We start from the raw sequence: 12,337 nt of genomic DNA on the forward strand, positions 1-12,337 counted from the left end.
TATCAATTGTTGGTAGTGTTTCAATCATCAAGCAACTGATTTTTTTTTAAAACCTGGGCAACTAGAGTTTAAGCAGACAACTTATGTTTTCCTACATATCTGAACTGATAGTTATTAAACACGAAGTATGTTTTCAACTTGAATATGAATTTTTTTTTAAAAGTAACGAATTACTAAAAGCTTCAAAGTTGTCTATCCCATCCGAGTTTTGAGAGCTTATTGCAAGATCAACATTGCTTTGTTTCAGCACTACTCGAATCACCATTTGTTTTGTAGACAATTGAGACTATTACTGATGATGCAACTTATCCCATAACACAATATATACATAAAAAAGAAGAAAAGTATATATCCAAAAGCTAAGGCCCTAATATATAAGTTTAAAAGCTTGTGAAAGCCATTGTATTTGGTCGTTAAGCTTCACAACATGGTGAATGAAATACTATGCTCATCTCTCTCTCTCTCTCTCTCTCTCTCTCTCTTGTTTCTCTTATTTCTCAATGATAGAAAGCTCCGTTAAATCTGTGAATCATAATCAGACACCACGTCATAGGGTTTATGATGACTTTGGCCGGGAAATATCACTTCCTGACATAATCTGCTTTGTATTTGGCCAGGAAGTATCAGTTCCCGGCTTTGTATGCATAGTATTTGGTTTTGTAAACCAGGTTGTATACAGAAATTGCTTCTGGGGCCCTACATGATTGCATATAATCTTAAGCTTTTGTCTTTCCCTCATCCATCTTAAAACTATCTTCATGTGCCTTTTGCTAGTCAAGCCTCTCAAGCCAACATCCTGGAGTTTTACAGGGAAAAACAGTTAGCAAAGAGCAGCCTAGAGTTCTCAAAATTAAGTACTGTAAGGGTTCATGAGAAATAGAAAAAAAGGGTAACGTCTTCACATAATTTTATACTCTCTGCTCGGAAGAAGTATAGTGGCTGACAAAGAAATACTTAAAACCCACAAATTTCCATCACAAATAGAAAAGAGAAAAAACAACTCTTGTTTGTTATATAGCAACTATGTTCTTGATATGGTGAATTAGATGCAGCATATATTTCCAACACCTAGAAGAGTTTGCAACAGCCCGCAATTTGTCAAGTTCACTTCAGAAAGGATGATAAAATACAAGGCTGGAGATGCTTAGAGAAGAATGGATCTTAAAGAAAACAAGGGTAGCAGATGACAAGATGAACAAAACGTTATGAGCTGCTGAGGCCTCCTAAGAGACTTGAGAAGCTGTTAAGATCTGGTGTTGCTTAAGAGATCAAGAGTATGAAAGTATGTGAAGTCTATACCTATCAACTACGAAGTCACCACTCAAACGATCAAAGATAAGAGAGTGATGTAGAACTAAAGCAAAGCATCATTGTGCAAAGGAGCACTAAGAAAACTTTATTTCTATGCTTTTACGACTTTATAAACTGGAACAAAAAAGGAGAATATTGAAACATCTTTCAAGCATAACTTCATGTGTGTGGATTTCAGATGAAAAAGTTCATGCTGACACATGAACTTGTTTAGATTGCTTAAGCAAAAATCAACAGTTGCAAGCTAAGAACTGGATTGCAACAATCAACTTATAGATTGCAGCTGTTAAAAGATATGCCATATCACTACAATTTTCGATACAATCATCTAACAAAAGCCTAGGGTGTATAGGCTCACCAAAGCGAGAGAGAGAAAGGCTCGTGACTTGGATCAAGTGAAGTGCATCAAGGATGAGGAAGGCAAAGTGTTGGTGGAAGAGACCTCCATTAGCAAAGGTGGCAAGCATACTTCCACAAACTCTTAAACGAAGAAGGGGACTGAGACATTGTGTTGGGTGAATTAGTGCACTATGAAAGACTTCAAGACTTTGGGTACTGTATGTGTTTTAGGGTTGGATGAGCAGGGGAAGAGCGACTCGACCGGATGAAATTTGGAGTGCAAATTCAGTGTTGCGTTGGATGAAATGAAAGTGGAAGTAAGGCTTGCCACACAGACTATTTCCAAGAGAGAGTTTTAAATATCTTTGGTCCATCATCCAGGGTAGTGGGGCATCGACAATGATGTCACACGTTGCATTGGGGAGGCTTGGATGAAATAGAGGCTTGCCTCTGGAGTCTTGTGTAATAAAAAGGTACCACCTAACTTAAAGGTAAGCTCTATATAGTAATGATTAGACTGTCCTTGTTGTATGGGTGGAGTGATGATCAGTCAAGAACTTACCTGTTCAAAAAATGCATGTTACGAAGATGTTGAGATGGGTGTGGGCATACTAGGAGTGACAAGATCAGGAATGAGATTATCCGGGAGAAGGTGGAGTGGCCTTTATGGCAGACAAGATGAGGAAAGCGAGACTGAGATGGTTAGGACATGTGCAGAGGAGGTGCGCTGACACTCTAGTGAGGAGGTGCGAGAGGCTGGTAGTAGGGGGTACACGAAGGGGTAAGGGTAGGGGTAGGCTGAAAAAGTACTGAAAATAGGTGATTAGACATGACATAGCGTGTAACGAGGACATGACTTTAGATAGGAAGGAGTAGAGGCCGTGTATTAGGGTATAAGGTTAGTAGGGTAAAGTGTTATCTTGCCTTGCGTAGGTTTAGTGTTTGTCATAGACTAGTCGTACCCTTGTAATTCTTGCTATATGTTGTTTATTGTATTGTCACACTTTTTTTGTTATTGTTTCTCTCTTATAGACTTAACACTGTTTTTCATATTAACCGCTATGTTTTCTAGGGCTGGGCATAAATACTGAAATACCGGACCAAATAGAATTTTTTCGATATTTCGATTTTCGATCCTTATTTTTTTTTTTATTTCAGTTTTTCGATTACACCTTTTGTTATACTTCGGTATTTCGGTTAACCGAAAATATACATACTATTTCGGCTCCAGCAGTCCAGCAGACTTCTCACTTGACATTGTCCTTTTTTCAGCTATCACAGAACCTCCTACTCTTAGTACTTATTTATTGTTTATTTCATTATTTTAATTTTTTATTCAAGATACATCATTGATTCTTAAGAAATAAATTATGAAAATGACATTTTTCCCTTGACTTCAAATATATAATATATACTATATATCTAAAGCTATTGTTGCTTTGACAAGATTAAAAGAAAGTACTTTTCCCTCACAGAGTAAGAATCAAAACAAGACAACATGTTCCAATAACAAATAAGTTCACTTGGTTACAAGATTAGTATTTTTCAATTGGTTATCGCCCTTCTGCCGAAGATATAGTAATACCGTTAATGGACCATGCTTTGCTGCTTTGTGATGGGCATCAAAATTCAACCATCAAAATCAAATCAAGAAATATTACTTACAAAACAGAACCACACGAGACTATGAAATCATATAATATAAAATCTATAAAAGCCCAGTAAGCAGGTCCATAATACAAAAAAACGAATTTAATAAACCGAACCGAATTACAAAAAACCAAACCGAACCGAATTTGGTTCGATTCGGTATTAAATATAGTAGTATTATGAAAGGCGATCGCCTTGTCGCCAATGGCGAGAGGCGAGGCGACCCTTCGTTGCCTTTTAGCTTTGTGGCAAGACGATCTTCAAAAGGCGACGCCATGGAGAAAATGGCGAGAAAGGCGAGAGGCGAGAAACGTGAGAAAGGCGTCGCCTTTTGTATTTTCTTAAAAAAAGGCGACCAATTTAGGGTTTTAAAAAGTTAAAAGATAATTTAAGGGTTTTCTTTCCAAATTTGCACAGTCGCACTCTTAGACTTAGACTGCGATTCCAACTAGTAGACTCGACTAGACTTTTTCGGCGACTCCAAAGTCCAACCAATACGTATTTCTTCTTTTCTTCTTCAGATTTCTTCTTCTTGTGTTTCTATTTCCTTCTTCTTTTTTAGACCTCAGAGTTACTTCTACCTCTGTTTGTTTTTTTTCCTCATTGTTTTGACTTTTGTTCAGTTTTTTTCTCATTCAAGTTCTAAACTTTTAGTATCTACTAACTATTTTCAATTTTTGAATTGAAATATTTGCTAATATGTTATTGATATTGAGATTTTGATTATTTATACATGCAATTAAATATTTTAATTTTTTGGTATTAATTGGCGCCGCACTTCAAAAAGGCGAGCGGCGCGAGGCAGACCCTTGTCGCCTTTCGCCGTCCAAAACACTGCGATACAGCAATTACACAAATCGAAAACTGAAAAAATCGAAATAAAAAAATCGAAAACTGAAAAAATCGAAATAAAAAAATCGAAACTGAATCTAATTACCGAATGCCCAGCCCCTATTGCTTTCTTCCATTAATTTCTTCATCTTTTACTTGAGTTTGATACACATGAGCCAATGGGATGGTGTGGAGTAGGGGTTTGCGAGATGTGGGGGTGGGATGGTCAAGGAATGGGGGTCAAAGGTGCTGAGTGGGTGGGGGGGAGACAATTAACTAGGAATGTCACTTACGCAACTTGTTTTCCCTACTTACATTAGGAAGCTCATTTTCCTCATTTTCAAGGAACTTATTTTGCTAGAGAAAATATTTTCCAAAACATTTTGACCAACCAAACATGAGAAAATTGAACACTCCCTAATGTCAACCCTTTGGAAAGAGGCATTTGAAGGATACTATTTGAACTATTATGCTAATTGACAATTGTCTATTCATTTCAATTCTAACCAGAGACGATCTATTTCATATGCAATTGGTGCTGGTGTACACTGTATAGAAAAAGTACAAGAACATATTAGAGATATACACAAATATAAAGTGGAACAGACACTGCTTTCCTCAGCAATTGAACAAAAAATGCAAAATACTTGAGTTCTCTTTTACATTAAGCAGTTTTTGGAGTTTTTTGCAAAAGCTGTAGTTTTGTTAATATCCCAAAAGTCTCCCAAACATCACCTTAGATGTTTAGACACATCCATAAAAGTAAGGCAATCTGGATAATTTCATTTATTGTAGTTCATTCAACATTGTACCAAAGAACATTTCTTTTTCAGAACCCACCAGTTCCAGAATCTAACATGACTGCTGAGGCAACATATCAACTAAATCTCAATCCAAAGCTAACTGGGTTTTATATACATAGAAAATCTATATGAAGGTTTTATAGAATGGTGACTTGGAATTAGAGAATGTATAGAGCGAATACCTTTACACGTTCCCAGGTGTCTGCAATAGTGAGAGGACCATGTTCCTTCAAGATGTCGAAGATGGTTCTGGTGATAGTTTGTGTCTGCTCCGGTGGGGTTTTAAGCTCAATCGGTTTCATTTTTGGCTTTGGTTTCCTCCCTATGAACCTTATCGCAGTCGCCAACATCCTTCCTTCCTTCCTTCAATCTCTCCGGCTAAAGTGTAAACCCCTTGCTGTTTCAGAACCGAATTTTAATTTCCAGTTTATAAGCCCTAAAATTGCTGCTACTTCATGAATTTAGTTTAGCTACTTCACGTTTAATGAAAGTTTTACCCTCATTTCTGTGGTACCAGATTCGCCAATTTACAGTATAAAGACTTATTTGAATACAAGAACTATTCACTTTATTTGAAAATTTCAAATATAATTTGATCTAGGTTCATCTTTTTTCACTTTTACTATATTTATTTATTTTTAAATTATCTTAAATTTTTTCTTCGTATAAAATTGACTCTATTTAAAAAAAATTAATGTTTAAAATTTTATATCATATTTCAATTTTTTTAGGAAAGTGTGTTTAAACAATCAAATATTATTTATAAAAAAATTAAAATCAAACATAATTTCAATTTTAAAAATTTCAAATAAATTAAAAAAATATTTGTAATAGTATGTAGTAGCTCGTATATGGATCTAATCCATGACATTGTGTAACTATCTATTTGAGATATTAATCTTTTAGAGCAGCTTTAATGGTATGTTGAGATAAATTAGACAAGTTAGATAATTTTGCTATTTTTTAAAAATAATTAAGGGTATAAACCAAATTTAGAAATAGCATATTCAAATTCAATTAGAAAAAAGAGATATTGATAATAAAAGGTCCGACGAGAAAGTTAGAGATGAGTTTGATAGAATAGCAAAGGAGGATGTATTTACAATTTTTTGTTCTTGTATTGTTAGTCCACCTAAAAAGTTTGTTGCGTCAAAATAAATAGATGTATACAAAGATGAAAAAGAGATATTGATGATAAAAGGTCTGACATGTTAAAGATGAGTTTGATACATATATTTATTTCCAAGACAACATCACAAACATGATCATACATAGATATAGATGCGATATGAATGCCATCTATGCACAAAAGTAGTAGGTACATGAATATCACACATGTTTGCTTCATATTGCAAAGAGAAAAATTAAATAAAAAATAGCTAAATATAAGTCTCCCACGCACTTTTAGGATACACTCACTTTGTCATGACAGTAAAAAGTGTCAAAACGACACAGTGAATCTCTATTACAGATATTTAAAATGGACAAGACCTACTTAAGGTGTCTAAGTGAAAATTGATGCCAACGTTAAGAGTCTGCCGATGAATTCCACCTTTACTATGAATAGAGAAAATTTCAAAAATAGATAAGAATAGAAACATTTGGTTTAGGTTTTTCTACATTTTGGTATACTACTTGCATTTAGGAACTTAAAATTATTTACCTTATCAAAAAAAGAACACTTCTAACATTCTAACACTAATACTAACAACTAACAATGTAACAGGCCCCTCAAACTCGAGGCAGGATACCAAATTGAGTCTGCTTCTTCAGCTACCGCAAAAATGTTAACACACTTGAGAGAATAGTAAATTAGCCATACAGAAAACTTGTCAGACAGAGGCAGGAAGAGTCGCCAAAAGAATGGCAGGTCTACCGGCTGGAGAGAGACATCATGCCACCAGAACGGTCCAAGAGAAAACAGGCAGAGTCCTGTCTAAATTGTCATAGGAAGAAGGCATCGTCCTGCCAGGACATTCACTTAAAATAGGACTGACGCTGCTGCTAGTCACAACTCACAAGAAGAAACAAGCATAATAAAATTAAAAAAGAAACTTTGGCCGGTAGACAAAAGCTACTTGTGTTTCTACCAAGATCATAGATTTTTTATACCATGTGAGACGACTACTAACAGGACAACAACTTAAGAACTCAACACATCTTACATTCTACACCAATGCTTAACACTCTAGCAGAAGCGAGTTCCTTTTTTCCCTTTGATAACTGAGAAATTTCCAAGGAGCAGTGGCGCACAGAGTAGAAGCGGGTTTCTAAAGGTTTACTAATATGGATAACAAAACATCAATAGTTGCCTCATGACACACATAGATACTGGAGTCCATTCTCGATTGATTTTTATTGATATTTACTTCTTTCTGAGAAGAGTTAACCCAAGCTAAGTGACAAACAAGCGTGAAGAGAATTCAAAACTAACATCTCTAAGGTTCTAGGAAACCAGGAAATTCTAAATTTTATCGACCTGTTGCCTGTCAGGGTACTCTTGTTCCCTCACTCCTTCCCCTTCCCCTTCCCCTAAGCAAGTCTTTTCAATTTAGAATTCATTCACATTACATCACTGTATTAGTTGTATTATTGTAGTTCTTGTTTTTGATTTTAAGTTCAAAGTTGAATCCTAAGTTCAATTTCAATCCTAAGTTCAAATCCTACGCAGTTTTTTCTTTCTTCTTGCATCCAAAGAGTTTTATGTGGCTCACATACAGACAAAATCCTAATCCACACCAGCTCAATTCAAGATTCAGAAACATCACAAGTCAATTTAGACTAAAAATAATAACGAGACCATCTTCATATTGCCTCTTCCTTTTTACAAGTGGGGTTCATACAAAATGTGGTAACACCAAGAAAAAAAGTAAAAGAGCTGCTATAGCATTAGAAAAATAAAACTTCAGAACAAGAAAACAACCAGCAGCAAACGAAAATCAAACAATCTACCTCACCAAATGTCCAAATTAACTCATGAAGTAGCCTAGCATTTCATTTTCAAGTTCAAGAATACATACAGGCACAAAATCACAAGAAATGCAGGATTCTGAATCCAACTATGGCTTCATTTGTGTCATCTTTTTTACAAAAAGATAAATTCTTACTCAAATTGAGATAAAAAGATGGATTTAAAGCATACCCAGAAGCTCAAATGGATGAAAAAGAGAATTGCTTCAATCCAATATATTGAAACTACAGGCAGATTACATTTTTAAAAAGTTCACACATAATTTTATCAGCAGAAATTTCGAAAATTAAAAAACCTTACCTGCGGGCTGCTGCGACGACGGAGGGGAGCTGCGACAGTGTGGTGCAGCGGGGTGAGAGAGAACGGTGAGGGAGGTGTGGTGCTGCTGATCCACGGTGAGAGAGACTGAGCGAACTGAGCAGGGTGAGAGGGACTTTAGGGCTTTTTTGGGGGGATTGGGGGGGATGAGGTTAATGTACTCTGTTTTATATAGTCTATCTATATAATATATAAAATTAAAAAGAAGAAAATCTAGCTTAGAATCATGTTAAGTGGCTATATAGAATTAAAACATGTGTTAGTTTTACGATAAAAGTTAGTTAGTTAGGTAACAATTACTTAATATTCTCTTTTAATTTTTACAGCTTTTTAAAAAAAAAAAAAAAATTTACCATCATTTTAGTTTTTTACTATTTTTTTTGTTATTTTAATTATTTAGATTTTTTCTAATTATAAATTCAAATTCTAGCCTTTTTCGAAATCACATCAATTGATGGTTATCTATTTAATCTAATTCAAAAATACATATTAACACATTTATTAAAACTAAAAATAATTTTAAAAAACACACCAAAAATAATTAAATTTTATATATTTTCAAAAGGAAACAGATATATTGTTGAAATAACTGGTGCATGTATGCATGTTGGAGTCCTAAAAGCCTAAAATCGGGTGACATAATTCAAGGCACGTTTAGGATTATTTTTTTTAATTTATCATATATTTTTTATATTAACTCTCAAACTAAAACAAAAATTAATCACATGTGTTTGAATATAAGTTAAAAAAAATAAATCTCTACAAAAACTATCACCAGCACCATAAAAAAATATTTGTTTTTTAAAATTGATTTGATATCTTTATTTTAAATTATGTGACTATTTGATTTGAAGTAAATCTTCACCGTAATCATAAATACCAAAAAATTAGAAACCGCCAAGTTATTTGATTTTCCTTTTTTAATAATTTTAAATTATTATTTTTTCTAAAAAAACTGCTAATGTGATAAAGGTGATAAAATTATTTTAGGATAAAATCAATACAACCACAAAGACCAAAAAAAATAGTAACTTATTAAAACACATAAAGTAGGAAGCAGTTGCAAAATTCAAAAAATAATAAAAATCAAACAACAAATTCATTGAATAAGGATAAGGATTCCGCGAGCATTCCACCATTCGCACGATCTTATTAACTGTAAGAGAAAGAAATGGTCACAGTTTTAGTAATGGGTAATAAATGGGATTCATATAACTTGTTATTTAAAATTCTCTTGAAGTCTAATCATTTTCTTCCCCGATGACCATTCTGATATTCTACCTCTTTCACAAAGGGAGGTTCATTCATTTATGACAGTCTGAAGGTATCTTTTTCTGTTTTTGTTTAGATTTAATATATCAAAAGTAACACTAACATATTTTTTCCATAGCAGAATCTTATATTGGTTTTTTCCCCTTTTGGATTCAGTTTTCGATGTCAGAGTAATAAATTATGGGATTATATAAACTCCGGTGAAATTTTTTCTCTTCTGGTATGATCAGAATTGAAAGAAATTGATCTTGAAATTTAAAGATAAGTTTTTGTGTAACTTGAACTTATATTGGATGTGGATGCTCATTTTCATTGCTTAAAGAAGTTTCAAGGCAAGTTCTCTCATCTAAACAGTCGCTTATTTTCTTTAATGATCTTTTTCATTGTCATATATGTGTATTAGTCCACGTTGTGAATTCAAGGATTACGTGTTGGATTAATTATTTTTTTCCTTTTGTATTGTTTCTAAAGTATGTAAAATATTTTATTATAACCTTTTCACCTGATAGAAATAACAAAAATGGGCATAATTCCATTAGAACTGTTTGTGTTTGTATTTCATATCGTTTGAATTTGGTAATTCTATTTGACAGAGTATGATTTTTTTAAAATTTTATTAAAGATTTCAGAATTTTATAAAGATCTTTTTCGATTCAAGATTTGATATCTGTGTCCTGTAATTTGGCGAAGAAAATTGGCATGTGAATGAATTGGCTTAAGCCAAACTCACAACGTGGTAAGGTGGATACCATCTTTAAGTTTTATGCACTACAAACCACCCCATGCAAAAATTATTTTTAAAAAAAAATTGTGACAGTTACTCTAAATTAGCAATTTTCAAACAAAAATTCTATATAAGTTTTTTTTAAAAAAACCTGCAATTACTTTAGCATCACCAGAGCTTTATTGTTTGACTCAAAATAAATACCACAAACAATCATATCCAATATGCAGTTTTTTAACATGTGATGCATCGTATTAAAAAGATTTATTTTTTCATACTAATGACATATGTTAAAATAGTGATATTCACTAATAATGGACAAACAACAAATTTTATGACGAAGTTAGTCAAACTTTTCTAGTTAAATTTAGAGTTATTAAAAATTTATAATTAAAAATAAACTATGATATTATTTAGGTTATTGGTACATTAAATGAAAAAGATTAACTAAGATATCATATTAGAGAAATTGATCTATAAAAGAATAATAGATATAATGTGAGGTTATTATTCATTGAATTAATTTGACCAATAAGATAAATAAACAAATAATACATAAAAAAATAATTAAATAATAGATAATGTAACAATGATATGCAAAGATGGAATAAAGAATATTTAAAATATTTGATATAAAATTTGAGAATGGATTGAATCAATTAAAAATAAAATATAAATCATATGTAAGACAATTGAAGCTAAATTCAAAAGTAATTTGTAAAAATAAATAAATTATTAATTGCACTTTATATTTTTGTAACAACAATAATAACATAGTCATTATTATCTCACGCGTGTGGTTTGAAGAAGGTAAGATGTACTTAGACCTCATCTATATCTATCTATATTTTTGGAATAAAAATTTTGTTTCTTCTAAACCATAAGTTAACAAAAAAAATCTCACTAAAGAGTTTTTGCTTAGTTAAAAATTAAAAATTATATTTTCTTCCAAAATAAGAAAATAATGAAGTCACGAAAAGAACAAATAAATATTAATTAAGATAATACAGAACAACTTATTTTGAGAGATTTTAAAATATTCTCTAAATTATAGTATCCTTATTCTTTAATCATTTTATACTTTCAAATTGTTTGTATCTAATTAAAATATTTGGAGTACATCGAAAAGTTATTTGATGATTTTATTTATAAAAAATTTTATTCAATTATTTTTTTATTATTAGGTATATTTTCTTGCAAAATAAGATAATAATTAGGTATTTATTGATTTTAATATTCAATTACATAAAATCTCAATTATAATTATAATTTAATATAATATCCGCACATCGCGCGGGATACTATACTAGTATATAATTAAAAGGAAGAAAGTCTAGTCTAGAATTATTATTTTTTATATAAATTTAAATTTTGATAGTCATTTAAAATTTGAAATTAAATATGTTTAAATATGAAAATGATTTATTGTAGTTCTTAAAAAGTTATTGTTATTTAAACCAAAAGATAAGTTTTAATTAAATTAAGGTACCTGAATTTAAGTTAAAATGGATTAATGTTACTGTGGTTATTTTCAAACTGAATACTATTGTTTGTCTTTAATTTTTACAGATTTTAAAAATTAATTCGCAATTTAATAATTATTATAATTTTTAAACTGAAAATGGTGAAATTTAAAAATATTGTTAGTTTTAAAAGAAAAAAAAAGAACGTGGGTCGTTAGGTTTTTTGTTCTTTTTAAACTTGATTGTTTTTTAAAAGGTTAATTTGAATGTAAAATATGATAAGTTTTAATTTTATGTACAGTTAACCAAATATAAAAACCGTAAAATTCAAATTTATTAAAAAATAAATAAAATTAATTGACTTAAATAACTCCAACCACGTCTGAGTAACTTCCCATTTCTCATTCTCCGCTATTCTATACATGCACACAATTTCACACCACACAAATATATATTACACTTCCAAAAAATATATGAGCACAAATTTTATGTCAGGAAGAAAAATACTATGAAGGGCATCAGGCTATATTATATCACTTGAAGTGGATTAATTTGTTTCTTATTTAATTTGAAATGATTGTAAATAATATTTTAATAGTTCCTCACAATCAACTACTTATTGGCTTCGTCCCTTTGCTTCTTCTTTGGTTATTTG

At 31.6% G+C, this 12,337-nt stretch overlaps 1 protein-coding gene across 1 annotated transcript; it reads right to left on the reverse strand.

Moving 5' to 3' along the window:
* Nucleotides 1-280: 280 nt before the first annotated feature.
* Nucleotides 281-8,368, reverse strand: LOC129874782 (uncharacterized). The gene is made up of 3 exons (XM_055950139.1): nucleotides 8,206-8,368; nucleotides 5,117-5,331; nucleotides 281-796 (listed from the first exon to the last, which is right to left on the reverse strand). The coding sequence occupies exons 2-3, from the start codon at nucleotides 5,282-5,284 to the stop codon at nucleotides 557-559; spliced, it is 408 nt and encodes a 135-aa protein (XP_055806114.1). The 5' UTR covers nucleotides 5,285-5,331; nucleotides 8,206-8,368; the 3' UTR covers nucleotides 281-556.
* Nucleotides 8,369-12,337: the final 3,969 nt, after the last annotated feature.

Source organism: Solanum dulcamara, chromosome 11 (genome assembly GCF_947179165.1).
Source record: "Solanum dulcamara chromosome 11, daSolDulc1.2, whole genome shotgun sequence".
Taxonomy (NCBI): Eukaryota; Viridiplantae; Streptophyta; class Magnoliopsida; order Solanales; family Solanaceae; genus Solanum; species Solanum dulcamara.